The sequence below is a fragment of the Cervus elaphus genome, chromosome 19, assembly GCF_910594005.1.
Source record: "Cervus elaphus chromosome 19, mCerEla1.1, whole genome shotgun sequence".
Classification (NCBI taxonomy): domain Eukaryota; kingdom Metazoa; phylum Chordata; class Mammalia; order Artiodactyla; family Cervidae; genus Cervus; species Cervus elaphus.
In genome coordinates, this window is record NC_057833.1 from 25,714,274 (window position 1) to 25,739,956 (window position 25,683).

Consider the following 25,683-nt stretch of genomic DNA (forward strand, 5'->3'; position numbering starts at 1 on the left):
TATTCTCCTCCTTTGCAAAGATACATAATAATCTCATTTAAAATCATAGAGTCCCATGACACCAAAAGAGCTGACACAGTTTCTTCCTGCTTGCTGTTGTACTACTACTCCCAAGTGATTATCTACGGCAACACCGCTGTTTTATGTCACCAGATTTCTAAACAAACACTTCAGTTTATTTTTAGATCATTCTTTTCTTTTGACAGATTTTGATTTATATTAGCATATGCATTATTTCCAATTTCCAGTATCATCAACTTCATAAGAAAACAACCACCACAAAATCAAAACCCCAAATCCTCTGCTGGGTCTCAAGAAGCCTACCTACTGCCACCTCTCCCAACCTCTACTATTTGAATTGTCAGTGAGAGTAGCTATGAATTAATGCATCTTAAAATTTTATGTCTTGATTTGGCTTAACAGTAACATACTGCTTGGCAAAGGAGCAACCCTGGAACAACCTGATATTCATACAGAGCCCAGACCGTAAGTGTTTATACTAATTCAAACATTGGTACTCTAATGTGTTACACCTTAGGCATAGCTGACAATTCATTTCTAAAAGATTCTGTGTTTTAAGGAATTTAGTGTTTGAGATTTTCATTTATATTCACCCATAGAGCAGATTTCCTGAAAATTCAAATATTCAAATTTGTCTCAGAGTTTCGAAAATAAAACAAAAGCAGATGAAATCCATTGATCGGTTAAATCAATGGCAGTTACCAAGGAGAGTCAAAGTCTTACAGAAGAAATGAGATGCTTTGAGAATGGCTTACTGAAACATGGGGATGCACAGAAGGAAAGGACTTTTTTTCCAGAAAAAGTATTGTTGTTTTAGTTGCTAAACTGTGTCCAGAAAAAGATAAGTGGAATAAAACAAGAAAAAAGGCGAATGCAGATAAGGAGGATAAAAATGGCTGGTAGCCAAAATGGTTAAATAGGAGTGAACTGAAAGACACTATCAGAGGTTAAGCAAGAGAGAGGCAAAGCTGAGAATTAGCTGTGAGAGAGAAAATTCAGTGTATCAATAAACAGACTGATACAATTTGATGGCATCTCACCAATTTGTTTTACTTAGTCCTGAAAGGCATATGTATTATACAATAGCTCTGAAATCTAATGTGTCATTTACTGCAGTGTTTTAAGAGCAAAGATGAAAAAATTTAGAGCACATATTATGTTATTTAATCTGTTTCTCACAATATTACATGTGTTGTTACGTTGCTAAGTCATGTCCAACTCTTTGTGACCCCATGGACTGAAGCATGCCAGGCTCCTCTGTCCTTCACTATCTCCTGGAGTTTGCTCAAATTCATGTCCATTGAATCAATGATGCTATCTATCTCCCTCTTCCCCTTTAGCTTTTCAGTCTTTCCCAGCCTTGGGGTCTTTTCCAATAAGTTGGCTCTTCCCATCAAGTGGCCAAAGTATTGGAGTTTCAGCTTTCACGTCAGCCTTTCCAATGAATATTCAGCATTGATTTCCTCCAGGATTAACTGATTTGATCTCCTTGTATTCCAGGGGACTATCAAGAGTCGTCTTCAGCACCACAGTTCAAAAGCTCAGCTCTTCAGTGCTCAGCCTTCTTTTTCTCACATCTGTATATGACTACTGGAAAAACCATAACTTTGACTGTATGGACCTTTGTTGGCAAAGTAACGTCTCTGCTTTTTAATACACTGTCTAGGTTTGTCGTAGTTTCTCTTCCTAGGAGAAGGCGTATTTTAATTTCATGGTGGCAGTCATCGTCTGATCTTGGGACCCAAGAAAGTAACATGGCACTAAATAATATTTCAAAATATACAGCAGACCAGATTTGTTGTAGATGATAAGTAAACTAAAGCTATTGAACTCTCTAAGATAACATCTTTTTTCTAACAGTGGACTGCTGTTTAACATAGTCAAACAATGGACTAAAATCTTACCCCACTGGCCTTGCACAAAATTTGGTATGGGACAGAGCCCTTATGCTGGTAGAAGGAAGCTCAGCCTTTATTGCTGAGAAATTAAACTCTAGTATCCATTTAGAGCTGAAGAGAGGACTTGATCTGGGCTTTAAATCTGATGGTATGGCCCACAGTCTTCTCTGGGCTCCTGATCAATTCATCAGATGATGAGGTTGTCAAATGACTAATTTTTTAAATTTATAAATATGTTTATTTATTAAAATGGCTTATTTTATTTTTTGAAGACAAAGTCTTTTTTAAACTCTGTATCCTAGTTCGTATTTTTTAAAAAATTTATTGGGGTATAATTGATTTATGATGTTGTGTTAGTTTCAGGTATATAGCAAAGGCAATCTGTTATACAGATACCCACACATTTTCAGATTGTTTTCCTATATAGGCCATTACAGGGTATTAAGTAGAGTTCCCTGTGCTATACAGTAGGTCCTTACTAGGTATCTATTTTATATACAGTAGTGTGTATATGTCAATCCCTAGCTTCCAGTTTATTCCCCATCCTCTTACCCTGCAGTAATCATAAATTTATTTTCTACATCTTTAATTCTGTTTCGTTTTGGTAGATAAGTTCATTTATAGACTTTTTTTTTAAAAGATTCCATGTATAAATGATGTCATTTGATATCCTAAGACAGTTTAGCTTTTTAGAAAATTTATAAAAATCCTATAGGAGCCAGGTCTCCAGAGTTCTGGGGCCTATGATTTCTTTCTGTTCTTCAGTCTCCCCTCTGTGAAATACACAGCCCAGATTGTGCTGTGTTGCCCATTGTCCATTTTCCCTATTTTGGCTTTTTCTAGCTTCAAGAGGTAAAGTAAAAAGCTGTTAAAATCACCTCATTAAATACAACTTGTTGTAAATGCTATAAATACTTAAACCTACATTTTATCACACAGGCAAATTTGGTCACCCTTCAGAAATTGGGGAATGAATCCTAAAAATGATAAAATGTTTTTAAAAATGACTTTCAAAGTAGAAAGAAATTAGTTTAAATTGTTAAACTTCCAAATTAAAGTTTCGGTTATGTTACTTAGAATAAATAGTCATAGAGTATTCAAGAATGGTAGAGTAATAATCATACACACAAGAGCATATTTTTAAGAACCAATCATTCTATAACCTTAGTTTTTGAAGGACTGAAAAATTTCAAAAATTAAAAAGGGTTGCTAAGTGTATTCATGAGGAATATATACATAAAAATGTATTCATATTAATATTAATTAGTCAATAAGATTATTTCTTGGAGTAAGGTTTTAGTAAACTTTAAATTTGGTGAATTCTGCAAATTGGTCACTTGGCCAATTGATTCTTCAGTGAATTGCATTTTCATGAATGGGATTACTTAAACTTTCTGAAGATGACACTGTGTTCGAAAAACTAGTAATAATTTCCAACATTCAAAACTCAAGAAATTTCTTGGAAAGCTCTGAAATATTATACTCTGTCATGGAGACTCAAAAATCTACGACATTTGATTGTTGTAGCCTGTGTTTCTATATAGTAACATTAACTGGACTTGAATGAGGTTACTCCTTTCAGAAGGGCCGGTGGTAGGGTGACTGTGTGGCCAGTGTGCTCTTGACAGTCCTGATTTATGCCTGTTTCCCTGGGATAATTCTTAAAAGTGCCCACTTTCACTATCACAATGTTCAGTCTGAAAGATGAATTGTATGGTGACTCTAGTTAGTGAGCGCCAGTGTATTTTATACAACATCCTTTTATCTTATAAGTGGTCCCCTTCACACATCATCTGCATGGGCTTTGTAAGCATTTGAATGTATTATTCCTGTTCTAGGCTCCCCTGATCTAATTCATGCATGAGGAAACACACAGTTCGTTCTTCCTTAGTGATGGACAAAGAGACTTTGTTGTGTTTTTCTCTGTTACTGTTACCTTTTGTTTGCTACCCCTTACACAACATGGTCTTCAACATTCTGTGCAATGTCATCTGTTTTCTGCCCCATGAATCTTCATCATGGGAGGCATGATTCTATCATATGACTTTACTACTAAGTACACACTCTTGTATCTCTTTTTCAACCAAGGTTGTACCAACCATTTCATGTAATATTGCCTTACTGATGAAGCTAAGTGGTTATTAACCACAAACTCAAAAATTAGCTAATTTGATTTGTAAACCCCAGATTTGGTTTGTGCCAAGTGCTAGGCTAGTTGATGAATATACAGAGACGTACTAATTGATATTATCAAAAGTCATTAGTTCTCTTCATAAAATAGTCAGTCTTGACTTTTGTTTGCTTTTTTACGTCTCTATATGTAGTTTCTTGTCTTATCTTTCTTAGGAAGGTAAGTCAAATTGTGTGTGTGTGTGTGTTGGAGGAGGGACAAATTTCAGCAAGGACATTCTGCTTCAACACACACTTTTATAGGCACAGACACAGAAATGTTAAAGGGCTAAGCTGCTGACTATTTTAACTAGGCCCCACAGATTTACTGTTTCTTGGGTAATTACAGTAATCTCAATTTAGATTTATGGTATAAAAATGTGATTTCATCAATTTAACTGGTGTCAGGTATCTTCTTTGGCTATGTGATGCGAAGAGCCAATTCATTGAAAAGATCCTGATGCTGGGAAAGATTGAGGGCAAGAGGAGAAGGGGCTGACAAAGGATGAGATGGTTGGATGGCATCATCAATTCAATGGACATGAGTCTGATCTAAATCTGGGAGTCAGTGAAGGACAGGGAAGCCAGGAGTCTTGCAGTCCATAGGGTCCCAAAGAGTCAGAACAACTAAGCAACTGAAAAACAATAAGATATCATTTTGAGGGTGACTAGCATTCCTGCAGAACCTAAATCAAAAATAAATATCCTTATTTTTATTCTGCTTTCTACCATTTATATATGCTAGCTCTTTCTTCTGGTAGGGTGTTTCTGAAAAGATATTGACCAATAAAATAAAAGGACCTTCCCATTGTCATAAACCTGACTGATAACCTCTATTCAGTTACATTTCCTACAGGCTCTCTGATTGAGAATCTGAGATTTTGTCACAAAATCTTAGAAATCTTTTTTGGTCTATTCATTAGGAATTCCTTCCTGAGTAGAGCTGGTTAGGCTTTAGCTAGTTCAGTTCAGTTCAGTTGCTCAGTCGTATCCAACTCTTTGCAACCCCATGGACTGCACTACTCCAGGCTTCCCTGTCCATCATCAACTCTCAGAGCTTACTCAAACTCATGTCCATTGAGTCGGTGATGCCATCCAACCATCTCATCTTCTGTCATCCCCTTTTCCTCCTGCCTTTAATCATTCCCAGCATCAGGGTCTTTTCCAATGAGTCAACTCTTCGCATCAGGTGGCCACGTATTGGAGTTTCAGCTTTTGCATCAGTCTTTCCAATGAATATTCAGGACTGATTTCCTTAAGGATGGACTGGTTGGATCTGCTTGCTGTCCAAGGGACTCTCAAGAGTCTTCTCCAACACCACAGTTCAAAAGCATCAATTCTTCAGCACTCAGTTATCTTTATAGTCCAACTCTCACATCTGTACATGACTATTGGAAAAACCATAGCTTTGACCAGATGGACCTTTGTTGGCAAAGTAATGTCTCTGCTTTTTAATATGCTGTCTAGGTTGGTCATAGCTTTTCTTCCAAGGAGCAAGCATCTTTTAATTTCATGGCCGCAGTCACCATCTGCAGTGATTTTGGAGCCCCCAAAATAAAGTCTGTCACTGTTTCCATTGTTTCCCCATCTATTTGCCATGAAGTGACGGGACCATATGCTAGGATCTTAGTTTTCTGAATGTTGAGTTTTATGTTAACTTTTTCACTGTCTTCTTTCACTTTCATCAAGAGGCTCTTTAGTTCTTCTTTGCTTTCTGCCATAAGTGTGGTATCATCTGCATATCTGGGGTTATTGATATTTCTCCTGGCAATTTTAATTCCAGCTTGTACTTCATCCAGCCCAGCATTTCTCATGATGTCCTCTGCATATAAGTTAAATAAGCAGGGTGACAATATACAGCCTTGACGTACTCCTTTCCTGATTTGGAACCAGTCTGTTTTTCCATGTACAGTTCTCACTGTTGCTTCTTGACCTGCATACAGATTTCTCAAGAGGCAGGTCAGGTGGTCTGGTATTCCCATCTCTTTAAGAATTTTCCACAGTTTGTTGTGACCCACACAGTCAAAGACTTTGGCATATTCAATAAAGCAGAAGTAGATGTTTTTCTGGAACTCTCTCACTTTTTCTATGATCCAGCGGATGTTGGCAATTTGATCTCTGGTTCCTCTGCCTTTTCTAAATCCAGCTTGAACATCTGGAAGTTCACAGTTCATGTACCATTGAAGCCTGGCTTGCTTTTGAGGATTTTGAGCATTACTTTGCTAGCATGTGAGATGAGTGCAATTGTGTGGTAGTTTGAACATCCTTTAGCATTGCTTTTCTTTGAGATTGGAATGCAAACTGACCTTTTCAAGTCCTGTGGCCACTGTTGAGTTTTCCAACTTTGCTGACATATTGAGTGTAGCACTTTCACAGCATCATCTTTCAGGATTTGAAATAGCTCAACTCGAATTCCATCACCTCCACTAGTTTTGTTCATAGTGATGTTTCCTAAGGCCTACTTGACTTTGCATTCCAGAATATCTGGCTCTAGGTGAGTGGTCACACCATCGTGATTATCTGGGTCATGAAGCTCTTTCTGTAGTTCTTCTGTGTATTCTTGCCACCTATTCTTAATATCTTCTGCTTCTGTTAGGTCCATAACCATTTCTGTCCTTTATCGAACCCATCTTTGCATGAAATGTTCCCTTGGTATCTCTAATTTTCTTGAAGAGATCTCTAGTCTTTCCCATTCTATTGTCTTCCTCTGTTTCTTTGCATTGATTGCTGAGGAAGGCTTTCTTATCTCTCCTTGCTATTCTTTGGAACTCTGCATTCAAATGGGTATATTTTTCCTTTTCTCCTTTGTGTTTTGCTTCTCTTCTTTTCACAGCTATTTGTAAGGTCTCCTCAGACAACCATTTTGCCTTTTTGCATTTCTTGTTCTTGGGGATGATCTTGATTACTGCCTCTTGTACAATGTCAAGAACCTCTGTCCATAGTTCTTCAGGCACTCTGTATCAGATCTAATCCCTTGAATCTATTTGTCAGTTCCACTGTATAGTCATAAGGTATTTGATTTAGGTCATACCTGAATGGTTAGGCTTAGAAAATCTTAAATAGTCTATTTCCTAGGGACTAATTATAAATACACTACTTTGGACCAGATGGGAGATGACCTACTTGACTGGGGACCGTGGTTTTAAACTTACTATGTTACATGGTGATGGCATTCTTTTGTATTTGCTTGGTGCCTTTCAACCTCAGAAGCATGCCTACTTGGCTCCTACAAGAGAAAACACCTTGATGTGTGGGCTTTTTCAATGGATTCTCATATAATGTGTTTGTAAGAGGCCTGAACCAAAATTACCTAAGTATCCAAGCAATTAATTGATATGTATGAATGCTTAATATATAGATTTGGATTTATTGTTTTACACTAGAAATCAAATAGTTAAGAGACACTAAGATATTCATGTTCTTGGGTCATATTATTCTTTCCCTAGAGGGGAAAAGAGGATGACCAATACTCTATATTGAGGACTATAATTGCCAAGGAAACCAAGAGGAAAAGTATTTGAATCTAAAAGTAATTGTATCTGCTTCTCTGTTGGAAAGTCCATACCAGTATAGCCAACAGTTATTAGGAAATTTCTCAAAGAGTATTGTCAAGTTAGCCATCAAATGATATGAAACAGATGCACTTATTACACTGCAGGAATATACATGTCAAGGGAAATGGATGTTTCATGCCAATACTGCATGTAGGTACTGACAAATTCCTAATTTTCAAGTTCTCATTGTTTATTCATTTGTTTTAGGAACCATAAAGAATTTTTATCACCAGTGTAACTCCAATGGTTAGGTTTGACAAAATTAAGTTATAGTCAATGATCTACTGATGTCTGGCTCTCCCCCAAACTCCAAAATCATGGATTTGAAGCATTTGCCAACTTACATAGTATACATTCTCCCAACAACACTAATTTATTTTACAGTAAACAACTGGCTCTGCTAATGTTCCTGAATATTTAACAGTGGGCTCTCGAGAGTCTGTACAAGTTAACCTAAGTGTATTACTAGCTGTTTTAACTAGTTGCAATCTAGTTTTGAAGTTGCATCTAGCTTTCTCCTGTTATTTTTTGATTAGATTCAGAAAAGACATTAACAAACTACCTCTTAAAGAAAATTATTTACAGATAACTGTACTGTATCTGTTTGTGCTGAACTGATTAGCTTTGTTTGTAGTTAATGACTTTTACGATGTGTTAGACAGAAGGAAGCTTACTGTCATCTCTTAAACACCCTTTCATTCACACAGTATATGTGGGCAGAAAATAGGCCACGGGGATAATTCAGTAAACAAAAAGTAGGAAGAAGTTGTCTGTGGGTAATGTAAGACAAAACATTTAGGAAACGAGTATAAGGAAAAATAGAATGTATAAATGAGATTGATAGAGACATATTTTGAATTTTAAAAGAGGACATTACCACATAGATAAATAGAGTGTGTGGCTTACCTATTGTGGTTGACTGTGAATATTGTGATTAATTCAGTCTTCCATGTCCATCATTTAATTGAGTTCAAGTAATACCTAGGACTGTCTTATAGAATGCATGTCAAACTCATAGTATCAACTTTATGAAATCATTTTATTACTATTTTTATTATTTATTTATTATTTAAATTTCTTAAACTTTTCATTTTCTAAGAAAGTATTGTTTATAAATGTTATAGAGATAGTAGCCACCAGCAACATAGGCTCCCCATTCCTATTACTATGGATTTCTCCCTAGGAGTTATGTTTGGAGTGTATGTAGAAACCACTCACATTTTATTGATAAAATCCTTGGATGGTAAATTGGCTGGGTAAGAAACAATAGATACCTATACATTAGTAGATGAAGAAAATTCTTTGAGAGAATTTATCATAGGGAAGGGCAGCCTAATAGGATGATCTTGACTCAGGAATAAAAAGCCTTCATTGCCACAGGTGCAAAGGAATTCTCAGTGTAGCATGGAGGCTGTTACACAAGTCTTGTAATTCTTTGCCATAAGTCTAGGTTCTGGGGATGAGAATATCAGGAGCTGCTTCACTAGGTTTTTATGAAACATATTCCAGGTCCAAGAGACAATATTTTAGGACACCTCTTAAAACGCTTGGTGTTATAACTTAGACCATCTTTTCTAGAAATGGGCTGCTGAGATCCTTTTCATGTGGTTGGGTTTTATTTCTAGAATTCAAGAAAGAGATAGTCACAAAATTGTGTCATTACAACTAGGATCAGGAACGTACTTGAGAGCAAGAGGTCAAGTTCATTTCTAATCTTCCCTGGAAGTTTTCCCATCATTATCAGTGACCTCATGGCTGGGAAGTTTGAATTTTACCAAGAGCTATAAACACAGAGTAGCTTTAATTAAAGAAAAAGATAGTCAATATTTGTTGGTTTGACATTTATAAGACAATAATTCTGGTAAAATCATATTCCATGAGAGAAATGGAAAGTTCTATTATGCTATTACCAGAAGCTGAGAATAAAATTAATTTAACTTGAAATAAATCTTCACAAAAGTTATAATAAACATACCGGGCAGCTTCTGAATATCTCTCCAGACATCTAAACACTGTTGCCTGACGAAGATGATTTCGGAAATAGGCAGGGTTTAAAACAATGCTCCTGAAAAGATAAAAGAAATGCAAATGTTATTAAGCTCTTAAAAATCAATTTCCAGAAGTGTATAGGAATGAAATAACAGTCATCTAATTTTACATACATCTATTTTCAAAGATACAAGAAAATGGATCATTTTCTCTTCCTGTAATTGTCAGTTAAGACAAATAAACATGCATTATTGAAAATTAAGTTTGCATGATAAGCAATTTTATTTATCACACTGGCCAACTTTTATAGCTATAACAATGATAAAGAATTTGAATCCAACTTTTATTACCTATAAGACATGGTGTTATTTTATTTGTCATATGTTAATAAATTAGGCAAAAATCTCAGATTGTGGTATATCTACCCATGATGAAGAAGGAGATTGTTAGCTGCTGGATTTCAGTTAAAAGAGAGGAACTGAAATTTAGGTGACTTGTTCGTTTGCAATCCATGTTGGGTCCTGTGACTTATCCCTGGGACAATTGTAGTGAAATGGATGGAATTCCGTACCATTGGCTAAGGATTCTAGTCCTCACCTTGCCACTTTTGGTAAGGCCCTTGTTTACTTTGGGTTTACATTTTCTTTTGCTGAAATTTCAAAGCTTGGTTTAGGATAAGATTATCTATCCTTGCTTGCTGACTCTTCCTTTATGTCACAGAGTTCTGGAGTCACAATCCAAGCTCAGATGAGAAGATGATCACTCCACATCTTCCTTCTTTCCCTAGAGATAAACTGGTAGCTCTTCTTCTCCTTTGCTTCACTGAGAGCCAGGCACTGCTCAAGGCTTTTGATATAATGAGGTGAGCTAGACAGATGAAGAGCACAACTCATCACTAAATGAGGAGAGAGCCATTAGTGAAAGTTTGAGGGATAGCTTATATCAGAATGTGTTGTGTTTATGGATGTTAGATACATAATGTTACAGAACCAACACAGGATTATTAAGCAGTTTTTTTGTGTGTGTGCCTGCTTTTACAAGTTGATGAGAATCACTTGAAGTTAGTCCATTAATAAAGGAGTGATTCTTAATCTTTTTTTGTTTTTTTGAGAGGTTCACAAAGCTTTTTGAGAATTAAAGCTGTGAACCTCTGTCTAGAAAAATGCCCATAAACATGGTTGCCTAAATTCAGGGAATTCATGTGATCCTTTAAGGCTATTCATGAGCTCCAGATTGAGAAAAACATGCAGACAAGAATAATCCCATCACTTCATGGCAAATAGATGGGGAAACAGTGGAAATAGTGGCTGACTTTATTTTTTTAGGCTCCAAAATCACTGCAGATGGTGATTGCAGCCATGAAATTAAAAGACGCTTACTCCTTCCAAGGAAAGTTAAGACCAACCTAGACAGCATATTAAAAAGCAGAGGCATTACTTTGTCAACAAAGGTCCGTCTAGTCAAGGCTATGGTTTTTCCATGGTTATGTATGGATGTGAGAGTTGGACTATAAAAAAAGCTGAGGGCTGAAGAATTGATGTTTTTGAACTGTGATATTGGAGAAGACTCTTGAGAGTCCCTTGGACTGCAAGGAGATCCAACCAGTCCATCCTAAAGGAAATTAGTCCTGAGTGTTCATTGGAAGGACTCATGTTGAAGCTGAAACTCCAATATTTTGGCCACTTCTGATGCAAAGAGCTGACTCATTTGAAAAGACCCTGATGTTGGGAAAGATTGAAGGCAGGAGGAAAAGGGGATGACAGAGGATGAGATGGTTAGATGGCATCACTGACTCAATGGACATGGGTTTGGGTGGACTCCGGGAGTTGGTGATGGACAGGGAGGCCTGGCATGCTGCAGTTCATGGGTTGGCAAAGAGTCGGACACAGCTGAGCGACTGAACTGAAGAATAATCCCATTCCCAGAAACATTGCTTATGGAAAGAATAAAATAAAAAAGCTGCATCTATCTGACCCACATAGAGTCATAGAATTATATGATGATGAGGTGAACGATTAACTAGTTTAGCGCACTTTAAACACACAAGTGAATAGAATCCAGAGGGGCTAATGGACCCCTCTAAAATTATTCATAGTTGGTTGCAATGCTGCTTCAAGTTTATTATTATGTTTCTCATCTCTAGCCTCAGCACTTCGTAAGTTATCTTATTGCTTCTCTGTGATGATTTCTGAATTAAAGAAGCCTGGGTTAGTAAAGTTTTACTACATTCTATGACTAGAAATTTGTACAAATAAATACATTAATCCCACAAGACCACAGACCATTTGCTTTAGCGATTTCTGATTAAACTATTGGAAATTTAAAGCCTATTCCATGAGTTTATTCCACATCAACACTGAACTATTAATATCTAGTACTAACACTTTATATTAATTCAAGAAAAATATGTTAGTGAAATATGTCTGTAAATTTTATCCCTGTAGGGGTAATCTTGTAAAATTAGGTCAGAGTGAAAAGAGAAGTGCTCTGCCTAGGGGCCTAGGTCTTCCAAGTCTGACCAGAAACTTTTCTTTCAAAATATGGCTAATTCTTTCCTCCTACTTAGTAATCTTTATTCACTTAAGCATTTTTAGTAAATATCTGCAAATGTGATGAGACAAAATCCTTATGAATGAACATATTTTTTTCCTTTATCTTTTTGCTCATGACAACGTGTTTTGGTTTTGCTGAGCTATTCTTCAAGAATCTTGCTTTGCCAGATGTGTTCTTTTCATGAAAATGGATTAGACTGGAGAGAAGCATGGAGTGAGGTGGATAGGAGGAGTAGTGACGAGAGAAGGGTTTAGTAAAATATATGGGAGAGGAGGAGTCATTGTAGTGGTCTTGGAAGAGATTTTTGTGGGTAGTGAGATAAACACTGTTTCAGTGTAATTTTTTAAAAGAATAGGTTTCTTTAAAAATTGCTTATAATTACAAGTCCTTTTAATGGTGATGAAGACATACAATTCAGGGCATGAGTTTGGAAGTCACTGTTGCTAAACTGGACTCAGTTCAGTTCAGTTAAGTTCAGTCGCTCAGTCATGTCTGACTCTCTGCGACCCCATGAATTGCAGCACGCCAGGCCTCCCTGTCCATCACAAACTCCCGGAGTTTGCTCAAACTCATGCCCATCGAGTCGGTGATGCCATCCAGCCATCTCATCCTCTGTCATCCCCTCCTCCTCCTGCCCCCAATCCCTCCCAGCATCAGGGTCTTTTCCAATGAGTCAACTCTTCGCATGAGGTGGCCAAAGTATTGGAGTTTCAGCTTCAGCGTCAGTCCTTCCAATGAACACCCAGGACTGATTTCCTTCAGGATGGACTGGTTGGATCTCCTTGCAGTCCAAGGGACTCTCAAGAGTCCACTCCAACACCACAGTTCAAAAGCATCAATTTTTCGGCACTCAGCTTTCTTCACAGTCCAACTCTCACATCCATACATGACCACTGGAAAAACCATAGCCTTGACTAGGCGGACCTTTGTTGGCAAAGTAATGCCTCTGCTTTTTAATATGCTATCTAGGTTGGTCATAACTTTCCTTCCAAGGAGTAAGCATCTTTTAATTTCATGGCTGCAGTCACCATCTGCAGTGATTTTGGAGCCCCAAAAAATAAAGTCTGACACTGTTTCCACTGTCTCCCCATCTATTTCCCATGAGGTGATGGGACCAGATGCCATGATCTTAGTTTTCTGAATGTTAAGCTTTAAGCCATTTTTTTCACTCTCCTCTTTCACTTTCATCAAGAGGTTTTTTAGTTCCTCTTCACTCTCTGCCATTAGGGTGGTGTCATCTGCATATCTGAGGTTATTGATATTTCTCCCGGAAATCTTGATTCCAGCTTGTGATTCTTCCAGGCCAGCGTTTCTCATGATGTCCTCTGCATATAAGTTAAATAAGCAGGGTGACAATATACAGCCTTGACGTACTCCTTTTCCTATTTGGAACCAGTCTCTTGTTCCATGTCCAGTTCTAACTGTTGCTTCCTGACCTGCATACAGATTTCTCAAGAGGCAGGTCAGGTGGTCTGGTATTCCCATTTTTTCTCTCTGAATTTTCCACAGTTTATTGTGATCCACACAGTCGAAGGCTTTGGCATTGTCAATAAAGAAGAAATAGATGTTTTTCTGGAACTCTCTTGCTTTTTCAATGATTCAGCGGATATTGGCAATTTGATCTCTGGTTCCTCTGCCTTTTCTAAATAGAGCTTGAACATCTGGAAGTTCTCGGTTCATGTATTGCTGAAGCCTGGCTTGGAGAATTTTGAGCATTACTTTACTAGCATGTGAGATGAGTGCAATTGTGCAGTAGTTTGATCATTCTTTGGGATTGCCTTTCTTAAGGATTGGAATGAAAACGGACCTTTTCCAGTCCTGTGGCCACTGCTGAGTTTTCCAAATTTGCTGACATATTGAGTGTAGCACTTTCACAGCATCATCTTTCAGGATTTGAAATAGCTCAACTGGAATTCCATCACATCCACTAGCTTTGTTCATAGTGATGCTTTCTAAGGCCCACTTGACTTCACATTCCAGGATGTCTGGCTCTAGGTGAGTGATCACACCATTGTGATTATCTCAGTCAGGAAGATATTTTTTGTACACTTCTTCTGTGTATTCTTTCCACCTTTTCTTAATATCTTCTGCTTCTGTTAGGTCCATACCATTTCTGTCCTTTATCGAGCCCATCTTTGCCTGAAATGGTCTCTTGATAGCTCTAATTTTCTTGAAGAGATCTCTAGTCTTTCCCATTCTGTTGTTTTCCTCTATTGCTTTGCATTGATCGCTGAGGAAGGCTTTCTTATCTCTCCTGGCTATTCTTTGAAACTCTGCATTCAAATGGCAATATCTTTCCTTTTCTCCTTTGCTTTTCACTTCTCTTCTTTTAACAGCTATTTGTAAGGCCGCCTCAGACAACCATTTTGCCTTTTTGCATTTCTTTTCCATGGGGATGGTCTTGATCCCTGTCTCCTGTACAATGTCACGAACCTCTGTCCATAGTTCATCCGGTCCTGTGTCTATCAGATCTAGTCCCTTAAATCTGTTTCTCACTTCCACTGTATAGTCATAAGGGATTTGATTTAGGTCATACCTGAATGGTCTAGTGGTTTTCCATACTTTCTTCAGTTTAAGTCTGAATTTGGCAATAAGGAGTTCATGATCTGAGCCACAGTCAGCTCCCAGTCTTGTTTTTGCTGACTGTATAGAGCTTCTCCATTTTTGGCTGCAAAGAAGCAGTGGCGGCGGCCGAGAGGAGAAACCCTACTTCCAACGAGTGGCTGCTGCGGGGCGCAGGAGGGCTGAGAGGAGCTACTCCACATTCAAGGTCAGGAGGGGCGGCCGTGAGAAGATACCCTCATCCAAAGTAAGGAGCAGTGGCTGCACTTTGCTGGAGCAGCCGTGAAGAGATACCTCAAGTCTGAGGTAAGAGAAACCCAAGTAAGATGGTAGGTGTTGCCAGAGGGCATCAGAGGGCAGAGACACTAAAACTGTAATCACAGAAAACTAGCCAATCTGATCACAGGACCACAGTCTTGTCTAACTCAATGAAACTAAGCCATGCTGTGTGGGGCCACCCAAAACGGTAGGGTCATGGTGGAGAGGTCTGACAGAATGTGGTTCACTGGAGAAGGGAATGGCAAACCACTTCAGTATTCTTGCCTTGAGAATCCCATGAACAGTATGAGAAGGTAAAAAGATAAGATACTGAAAGAGGAACTCCCCAGGTCGGTGGGTGCCCAATATGCTAATGGAGATCAATGGAGCAATAACTCCAGAAAGAATGAAGGGATGGAACCAAGGCAAAAACAATACCCAGTTCTGGATGTGACTGGTGATAGAAACAAGGTCTGTTGCTGTAAAGAGCAATATTTCATACAAACCTGGTCCATGAATCAAGTCAAATTGGAAGTGGTCAAACAGGAGATGGCAAGAGTAAATGTCGACATTCTAGGAATCAGCAAACTAAAATGGACTGGAATGGGTGAATTTAACTCAGATGACCATTATATCTACTACTGTGGGCAGGAATCCCTTAGAAGAAATGGAGTAGCCATCACGGTCAACAAAAGAGTCCGAAATGCAGCACTTGGATGCAATCTCAAAAATGACAAAATGATCTCTGTTCGTTTCCAAGGCAAACCATTCAATATCATGGTAATCCAAGCCTATGCCCCAACCAGTAATGCTGAAGAAGCTGAAGTTGAATGGTTCTATGAAGACCTACAAGACCTTTTAGAACTAACACCCAGAAAATATGTCCTTTTCATTATAGGGGACTGGAATGCAAAAGTAGGAAGTCAAGAAACACCTGGAGCAACAGGCAAATTTGGCCTTGGAGTACAGAATGAAGCAGGGCAAAGGCTAATAGAGTTTTGCCAAGAGAATGCACTGTCATTGTGAGGCTGCGCCATGACAGGCAGCCTAGATTAGGAGTAGGCTTGGTTTTCCAGGGTAACATGATTATCAGGCCACCTGGAGCCAGCCAATCAACATGTGCCTAGCAAGAAAAAGGGAACCTATCGGGAAAGCTGAAAAGCCCGCAAACGCCCAAGTTTGAAAAAAGCCCGCGAAGGTTTGGGCCAATAAGATTACTTTGCAAACATGTAACCAATCTGCTTAAGCCAGCTACCAACTGCTTATGAACACCCTATAAATTTGGGTAACAGCTTGGGCTCAGCGCTCTCTGACCCCGCACCACTGCGTTGGACGCAGCAGGAGCCCTGACTCGAGTCAGCAATAAACTTCCTTTTTTTGCGAGTTGCATTGTCTTTGAAGCCTTCTCTCTTCCCGCTCAGGGATTCAGACATCGGGCAAAACAGTCATAGCAAACACCCTCTTCCAACAACACAAGAGAAGACTCTGCACATGGACATCACCAGATGGTCAATACCAAAATCATATTGATTATATTCTTTGCAGCCAAATATGGAGAAGCTCTATACAGTCAGCTAAACTGGACTAGGTTCTTCTAAACTGTAACAACATCCTACACTGAGCCATGTGAATCATTGCTTCATAAGAGGGACCAACAAGTCTAGGACCTAGTCTACCCTGAAGGTGAAGGTACTTACAAAAGGAAGTTTAGAAATTTGGGATGAGATATTATTTGGCCATTTATTATTTTTGGCTTCTTTTTAATTATTACAGCATTCACTGTGTGCTTATGATATGCACTGTTAGATATTTGGCAAGGAAACGCTATTGGTGATTGTAAAGCCTACTTTTTACATTTTATTGATTTAATTGATGCTTTCTATAATGACATGCCCTTTTAAAGATGTATTTTATGTTGTGTATAACTTAGAGAGGAAATATTGGTTTATCTTTTAAAAAGTTCTTAATCATTCATCATTTAATGCCATTGGAGGACCTATGGGAGGCTGTCTATGACTGAAATGGACAATCTGACTGGGGCTGTAATGAAAATAAATCGACTCTACAACTATAATCAGAGAGAGATCTCTATTCTGATAGGTTTGATTTTAAAAGAGAGGAAATAGCTATGATTTAGTTATGTTGACAGGGGTTGTGGTAAAAATAAAAATCGTGTTATAATGCCTAAGTTATGGAAGTCACTGAGTTTTTGTCAGAGGAATGAACACAGTGTTAGTAATGAGAGAGTCAATTCCTAGGCAGATTGATAATAAGTCCAGGGGTCCCCAAGGAGGAGAGAGGGGCCTGGAATTCTCAAGGAGGAGGAAAGGACAAACATCTTTGTTTTTCTCTACATTCCTCAGTCTTAGTCATATAAAACATTTTTTTAAAGCCCTGAACCAATGATTACACAACAAAAAACACAGTTTAAATTCTGTACTAAGGATTATATAACAACAATTTATCCTGCTTGAGGACAGTTTCTCCTTCCTGAAAGCCTTCTGGCTAATCCTGTTCTCTTTTTTGCCTTTTCATACTGTTCATGGGGTTCTCAAGGCAAGAATACTGAAGTGGTTTGCCATTCCCTTCTACAGTGGACCACATTTTGTCAGAACTCTCCACCATGACTCATCTGTATTGGTGGCCCTACATGGCATGGCTCATAGTTTCATTGAGTTAGACAAGGCTGTGGTCCGTGTGATTAGACTGGTTAGTTTTCTGTGACTGTGGTTTTCAGACTGTCTGCCCTCTGATAGAGAAGGATTAGAGGCTTATGGAAGCTTCCTGATGGGAGAGACTGACTGAGGGGGAAACTGGGTCTTGTTCTGATGGGTGGGGCCATGCTCAGTAAATCTTAAATCCAATTTTCTATTGACGGGTGGAGCTGTGTTCCCTCCCTGCTATTTACCTGGGGCCAAACTGTGGTGGAGGTGATGAAGGTAATGGCGACCTCCTTCAGAAGGTCCCATGCAGTACTGCCACACTCAGTGCCCCCAACCCTGCCGCAGGCCACCACGGACCCACGCCTCTGCGGAGACTCCCAGACACCCACAGGCAAGTCCGGGACAGTTTCTTGTGGGGTCACTGCTCCTTTCTCCTGGGACTTGGTGCACAAGGTTCTGTTGTGCTCTCCAGGAGTCTGTTTCCCAGTATGATTTCCCACTCCATTTCCCCATGAATAATATGAAAAGGCAAAAAGATAGGACACTGAGAGATGAACTCCCCAGGTTGGCAGGTGCCCAATATGCTACTGGAGATCAGTGGGGAAACAACTCCAGAGAGAATGAAGAAACAGACCCAAAGCAAAAACAACACCCAGCTGTGGATGTGACTGGTGATGGAAGCAAGGTCTGATGCTGTAAAGAGCACTATTGCATAGGAACCTGGAATGGTTGGTCCATGAATCAATGCAAATTGGAGGTGGTCAAACAGGTGATGGCAAGAATGAATGTGGACATTTTAGCAATCAGTGAACTAAAATGGACTGGAATGGGTGAATTTAACTCAGATGACCATTATATCTATTACTGTGGGCAAGAATCCCTTAGAAGAAATGGAGTAGTCATAAAAAGTAGTCAACAAAAGAGTTCAAAATGCAGTAAAATAAGTAAAGTCACTCAGTCGTGTCCAACTCTTTGTGACCCCCTGGACTATAGCCTACTAGGCTCCTCCATCCATGGGATTTTCTGGGCAAGGGTACTGGAGTGGGTTGCCATTTCCTTCTGCAGGAGATCTTCCCAACCCAGGTATCGAACCCAGGTGTCCCACATTGCAGGCAGATGCTTTGCTGTCTGAGCCAATGCAGTACCTGGATGCAATTTCAAAAATGACAGAATGATCTCTGTTCGTTTCCAAGGCAAACCATTCATATCACAGTAATCCACGTCCATGCCCCGACCAGTAATGCTGAAGAAGCTGAAGTTGAATGGTTCTATGAATACCTATAAGACCTTCTAGAACTAAACCCACAAAAGATGTCCTTTTCATTATAGGGAACTGGAATGCAAAAGTAGGAGGTCAAGAAACACCTGGAGTAACAGGCAAATTTGGCCTTGGAATACAGAATGAAACAGGGCAAAGGCTAATAGAATTTTGCCAAGAGAGCATACTGTTCATAGAAAACATCCTCTTCCAACAACATGAGAAGACTCTACACATGGACACACCAGATGGCCAACAGCAAAATCAGATTGACTATATTCTTTGCAGCCAAAGAGGGAGAAGCTCTATACAGTCAGCAAAAACAAGACCGGGAGCTGACTGTGGCTCAGATCATGAACTCCTTATTGCTAAATTCAGACTGAAATTGAAGAAAGTAGGGAAACCACTGGACCATTCAGGTATGACCTAAATCAAATCAGTGATCAGTGCAAAGAAATAGAGGAAAACAATAGAATGGGAAAGATTAGAGATCTCTTCAAGATAATGAGAGATACCAACATTTCATGCAAAGATGGGGACAATAAAGGACAGAAATGGTATGGAACTAACAGAAGCAGATATACTAAGGAGTGGCAAGAATACACAGAAGAACTGTACAAAAAAGATCTTCATGACCCAGATAACCACGATGGTGTTATCATTCACCTAGAGCCAGACATCCTGGAATGCGAAGTCAAGTGGGCTTTAGGAGGCCCTAAAGTTAGTGGAGGTGATGGAATTCCAGTTGAGCTATTTCAAATCCTAAAAGATGATGCTGTGAAAGTGTTTCACTCAATATGTCAGCAAATTTGGAAAACTCAGCAGTGGCCACAGGACTGGAAAGGTCAGTTTTCTTTCCAATCCCAAAGAAAGGCAAACCCAAAGAATGCTCAAACTACTGCACAATGGCACTCATCTCACACGCTAGTAAAGTAATGCTCAAAATTCTCCAAGCCAGGCTTCATCAGTACTTGAACGGTGAACTTCCAGATGTTCAAGCTCTATTTAGAAAAGGCAGAGGAACCAGAGATCAAATCGCCAACATTCATTGAATCATCAAAAAAGCAAGAGAGTTCCAGAAAAACATCTATTTCTTCATTGACTACGCCAAAGCCTTTGACTGGGTGGATTACAATAAAGTGTGGAAAATTCTTCAAGAGATGGGAATACCAGACCACCTGACCTGCCTCTTGAGAAATCTGTATGCAGGTCAGGAAGCAACAGTTAGAACTGTACGTGAAACAACAGACTGGTTCCAAATAAGAAAAGGAGTACGTCAAGGCTGTATATTGTCACCCTGCTTATTTAACTTATATGCAGAGTACATCATGAGAAATGCTGGACTGGAGGAAGCACAAGCTGGAATCAAGATTGCCAGGAGAAATATCAATAACCTCAGATATGCAGATGACACCACCCTTATGGCAGAAAGTGAAGAACTAAAGAGCCTCTTGATGAAAGTGAAAGAGGAGAGTGAAAAAGTTGGCTTAAAGCTCAACATTCAGAAAACTAAGATAATGGCATCCCATCACTTCCTCATGGGACCATGATGGGACCATCACTGGTCCCATCACTTCATGGCAAATAGCTGGGGAAACACCAGCAGACTTTATTTTTTGGGGCTCCAAAATCATTGCAGATGGTGACTGCAGCCATGAAATTAAAGATGCTTACCCCTTCTAAGGAAAGTTATGACCAACCTAGACAGCATATTAAAAAGCAGACATTACTTTGCCAACAAAGATCCATCTAGTCAAAGCTATGGTTTTTCCAGTCATCATGTATGGATGTGAGAGTTAGACTATAAAGAAAGCTGAGTGCCAAAGAATTGATGCTTTTGAACTGTGGTGTTGGAGAAGACTCTTGAGAGTCCCTTGGACTGCAAGGAGATCTAACCAGTCCATCCTAAAGGAGTTCAATCCTGAGTGTTCATTGGAAGGACTGATGTTGAAGCTGAAACTCCAAATCTTTGGCCACCTCATGGGAAGAGCTGACTCATTTGAAAAGACCCTGATGTTGGGAAAGATTGAAGGCAGGAGGAGAAGGCGACGACAGAGTATGAAATGGTTGGATGGCATCACTGACTAGATGGACATGAGTTTGAATAAACTCTGGGAGTTGGTGATGGACAGGGAGGCCTGGAGTGCTGCAGTCCATGGGGTCACAAAGAGTCGGACATGACTCAGCGACTGAACTGAGGAAGAACAGACATTTTTATACTATTGTCTTCCTATCCAGGAACATGACAGTCTCTTCATTCAAATATTCTTTTATGTCTTCCAGTAATTTTTAACCTTCATTTTACCTTTTTGTAAAATAGAGGTTTTACAGATTTCTTTTTGATTCTAAAGTTTAAAAATTATAGATGAGGATTATACATGATAGTATATGTGTATATATGTATATATATGTGTGTGTTATACACACATAACTACTCAAAGTATGATCAGCAGCACTTGAAAGCTCATTGGAAATGTGAAATCTTGATTCCAAATGTACTGAATCTGCATTTCAGCAAGATCCTCAGGTGATTTATATGCACATTAAAGTTTGAGAAGCACCACAGGTATGCATGATAAGAATGGGATTTTTTTTCTGTTTTATTTCCTAACTTATAATTGATTTAGATATATATTTTAATATTATTAATTTTTGTATCCTTATTTCTTAATATTTCAATAATATAGTTTTATTCACATCATCTGCAAGTAATGGTATCTGATACTGCTTTTCAATATTCATGTTTTTTCTCTTACTGCCTAGGCTAAAATTTTTTAAAAGGAGTTTAAATAAGTGAAGTGATCTATGGATGCTTCAGTATTTCACTGATAACTATGATTATGAGTTAGTTTGAGAAAAATTATTTTTCAAGAGTTATTATCAGAAGTAAATGCTTATTTTTTTTTTCAAATACCCTTTTGATCTATCAATATGATTATGGACTTTGTCCATTGGTCTTTTGTAGAGCTAACTTGGATTAGTTACCAATTCAAAAAAGTGTTAAATTAATAAACAGAATTGTTGTCGTTCAGTCACTCAATCGTGTTCAAGTCTTTGGGACCCCATAGAGTTCAGCCTGCCAGGCCTCCTTGTCCTTCACTATCTCCCGGAGTTTACTCAGATTCATGTCCACTGGGTTGATGATGCCATCCGACCATCTCATTCTCTATTGTCCCCTTCTCCTCATGCCTTCAATCTTTCCTAGCATCAGGCTGTTTTCCAATGAGAAGGCTTTTGCATCAGGTAGCCAAAGTATTGGAGCTTCAGCTTCACTACAATAAGGATATAGTATTTTTCCAATCACATCAAAAAGTGGCAATGAAGGCAGAATTTCATACTGATTGCCCCAGAGACAGATGTGTTCTTCTTCTACATCTCGATCAGAAGCTTGAACTCTGTGAATGAGAACGTTAGTTATCACTACTTCCAGGGTTAAGGCTTTAGCTTTTTATGAGACTGGGGATTAAGAAAGCAATTTCTTATTTAGGCAAAGATGCCTAAATTCAGTTGCCTTTACCTTGCTTAATCATTAGTAAATTAGCAGTGTAATTAAAGTAAATTAGCAATGACACATCCTCCTGAGTGACACTCTTCTTAATATCTTAGCAAAGTGCTGACATTCTTTTAGAAATAGTTGGTAGATCTGGAGAATGCCAAGGAAACAAATGAAACATTTTTATTTCACCAAAGCATGATATCTTTGTGATGATATTTATGTGGGATAATGGCCTCATTCAGTAGACTATAACTTGTTGAACAACTGATCAGTACTGTTGAAGTATAGTCTAGATTGTTATGAAAGAAGTTCAATGGCTTGTCCTTAGCCCTTTTTGTAGGAAGTATTTCCATTAGTGACTAGTATTAAGACATTGAAAGAATGCCTATAATTTTTTCAGATGGCATAGATTATATTTAGCAAAAAAATAGTATTACTGATGACAGAGGCAAAATCTTTAAAAAAATCTTTACGTTATGGATTCTAAAAGTCAGTTTTACAAATATAATTATGGCTTGAGTGTGGCTATGGGGAAAAAGCCTGAATATTTTAACTAATCACAAGCTGAACACAATAGGACAATATGACAGAGCTACAAAAACGGTATATAAAATTTATGCTAAATGAATCAGTGGCATTCTGTTGAAATGATAAAGTGTTTATCATTGATAACAATTGATAAACAATTCACTTATCACTGAATTGTTCTATAGCCATATAGACACACCGCTGGGAATCATTACCATTTTGGGGTATGTCTAGAGAGTCCAGTGGAGCTATAGAACATAGTGTGGGAAGAATATGGAATGAAATTGATATGTTCAGAGAATTAAGTAAGATCACTAGAGACAAAATAAGAACTTTCAAATACAAAGACCTGCCATGTGAAAAACAGAATAATTATTCTATGTAAAAAAGATGAAATCAGGCAAAAGCCAGCATTATAAAGTTACAAATAGTTCAGTTCAGCATAAGGAGGGACTTAATAATCAATGATGCAACAAGCTTTGAGAAGAGTTTCCTTTTACTAGAATCATGTAAGTGATATTTCAAATGCCATCTGTCAGGATGTGTAGAAGAAATTTTTGACTGAGTGGGAGTTAGGCTAAATGACTTTCAAGGATATTTAGAATATCCTCTCAAGGATATTCAAAAATCTCTTAGAATACATTTTTATAATTTTTTTTCATTTTTATAATTTTTAATTGGAGTATAGTTGCTTTAAAATGTTGAGTTAGTTTCTGCAGTACAGCAAGGGCAATCAGCTATACATTTACTTATATCCCCTCTTTTTTGGGTTTCCTTCTGTTTAAAGGAAATGAGTAAGTTCCCTGTGTTACACAGTTATAGAATACATTGTTGATCGCTGTGAAGGGTTTGACTTTCCCCCTACTTCAAGCTAACAAGTTAGCATGCCATAGTTCCATGGTACTTGTAGAAGATGTGAACCTCCAAGGCTAGAGACAAGGGACAGTTTCTTACTCATAGCAGCAGAAGGAGCCAATCTATCAGTCTTTTGTTGTACCGGTTCCTTGAGCTGCAGTTCCCAGATAGTAATGTAAAGAAGGCCAGGTGAAGCCTTCACATGCAGTAGGTTGCATTATAGGAGAGGAATCCTGAGCTTAGGGGATATAGACGTTTTACAATTGATTGCCAGCATGCCTGTTTGTAGGTCTACAGGGAGACGTGATTTCATCTTCCAAGTCTGTAAGCAGACTTGACCTTTCTTCCAAGGTTGTTTGCCATGTAGACATCTTTGAAAAGATAGATCAGACCAGAGGCCAGTCAATGCCTTGTTTACAAGGCATGCAAAAAGTTAAGAGACCCAAGGAGAATTGTTTCCCTATATAAATAATTTTTGTTCAGATAGGCAAGCAGTATTTGTTATATACATACCATTAACAAATAAAAAAGAATTCATAACAAGCTCCAAAAATCAAAATATCATAGGAAGATCTCAGAATACCTAATATTAAAGAATGAGTGATTACATTATTATCTATTTATATTCTGCTTTAGGTAGATTTTAAGGCAGCTTGTAGAATATTTATGAAGTTAAGTCAAAGTAAAAGTTACAGGGAACAAAAGGAAAAATAGATAAACTGGAGTATATCAAAATTAAAAACTTCTGTTTATCAAAGGACACTATCAACAGAGTGAAAATGCAAAGAAAATATTTGCAAATTTTGTATCTGAAAAAGGATCAATATCTACAATATAAAAGGAGTTTCTAAAATTCAGCATGAAGAAACAAACAATCTAATTAAAAACTGAGTGAAGGACTTGAATAATTTCTCCAAAGATAAACAAATGGCCAATAAGCACATGAAAAGATGCTGAACATCACTGATCATTAAAGAAATGCAAATCAAAACCACAATGAGATACCACCTCATACTCATTAGAATGGCTACTATTAAAAAAAACAGAAAATGACAGATGTTGGCAAGGACATGGAGATATTAGAACCCTCATGCATGATTTATGGGAATGATGGTGCATCTGCTATGGAAAACAGTATGGCAATTTCTCAAAAATTTAGAAATAAATTACAGTATGATCTAGCATTTCCACTTCTGTGTATGTACACAAAAGAATTGAAAGCAGTGCTTCAAATCTCCATGTTCATAGCATTGTTATTTGCAGTAGCCAAAAGGTGGAAGCAACCTAAGTGTCCACCAGCAGATAAGTGGGTTAATACAATATGGTATATACAGACAATGGAATATTACTCAGCCTTAAAAAGGAAAAAAATTCTGACACAGGCTTGCAAATGGATGACACTTCAGGCATTATGCTAAGTTAAATATGCTAATCATAAAAAGTTGCTCCTTATTAATAGAAATTCTTTCACCATGGGCTGTTGGTATAATACAAAGTCTCAATCTAGTAATCAAAATTCCTGGGTAGGTGAAAGGAATAGGAATATAAAGGAAACTTAAGCACTAGTGCTGTCACCACAAAAGGATTCAATGAAATCTTAGTGGTTGCATCTTACTTATTCACTTGCTTCACTACAAAAGGTTGGTAATTAGAATTGAAAGCCAAAATAAAGTAAAACAGTCCTCAACATATTGAGAAGAATTAAGAAGTCCATGTGTTCACTTTAAATATCTTATATTGACAAATAAGATGGAACAATAAAATGACCCAATTTAATTTATGTGGGAGAAATGGAACTATTTTATGAAGTATTAGAGCATAAAATTACAGTTAAAGACATTGGTTTTTGAAATAAGAAAAGTACAGTAGATTGTTGTCA

General features: G+C 38.1%; 1 protein-coding gene across 1 annotated transcript in view; it reads right to left on the reverse strand.

Annotated features, from left to right (window-relative positions):
* Positions 1–25,683, reverse strand: part of SPATA16 (spermatogenesis associated 16) — a 244,465-nt gene that overhangs the window by 126,033 nt on the left and 92,749 nt on the right. Inside the window, exon 4 of the mRNA XM_043874568.1 lies at positions 9,618–9,707. Coding sequence (XP_043730503.1) covers positions 9,618–9,707 — 90 coding nt within the window. The remainder of the gene's footprint in view (positions 1–9,617; positions 9,708–25,683) is intronic.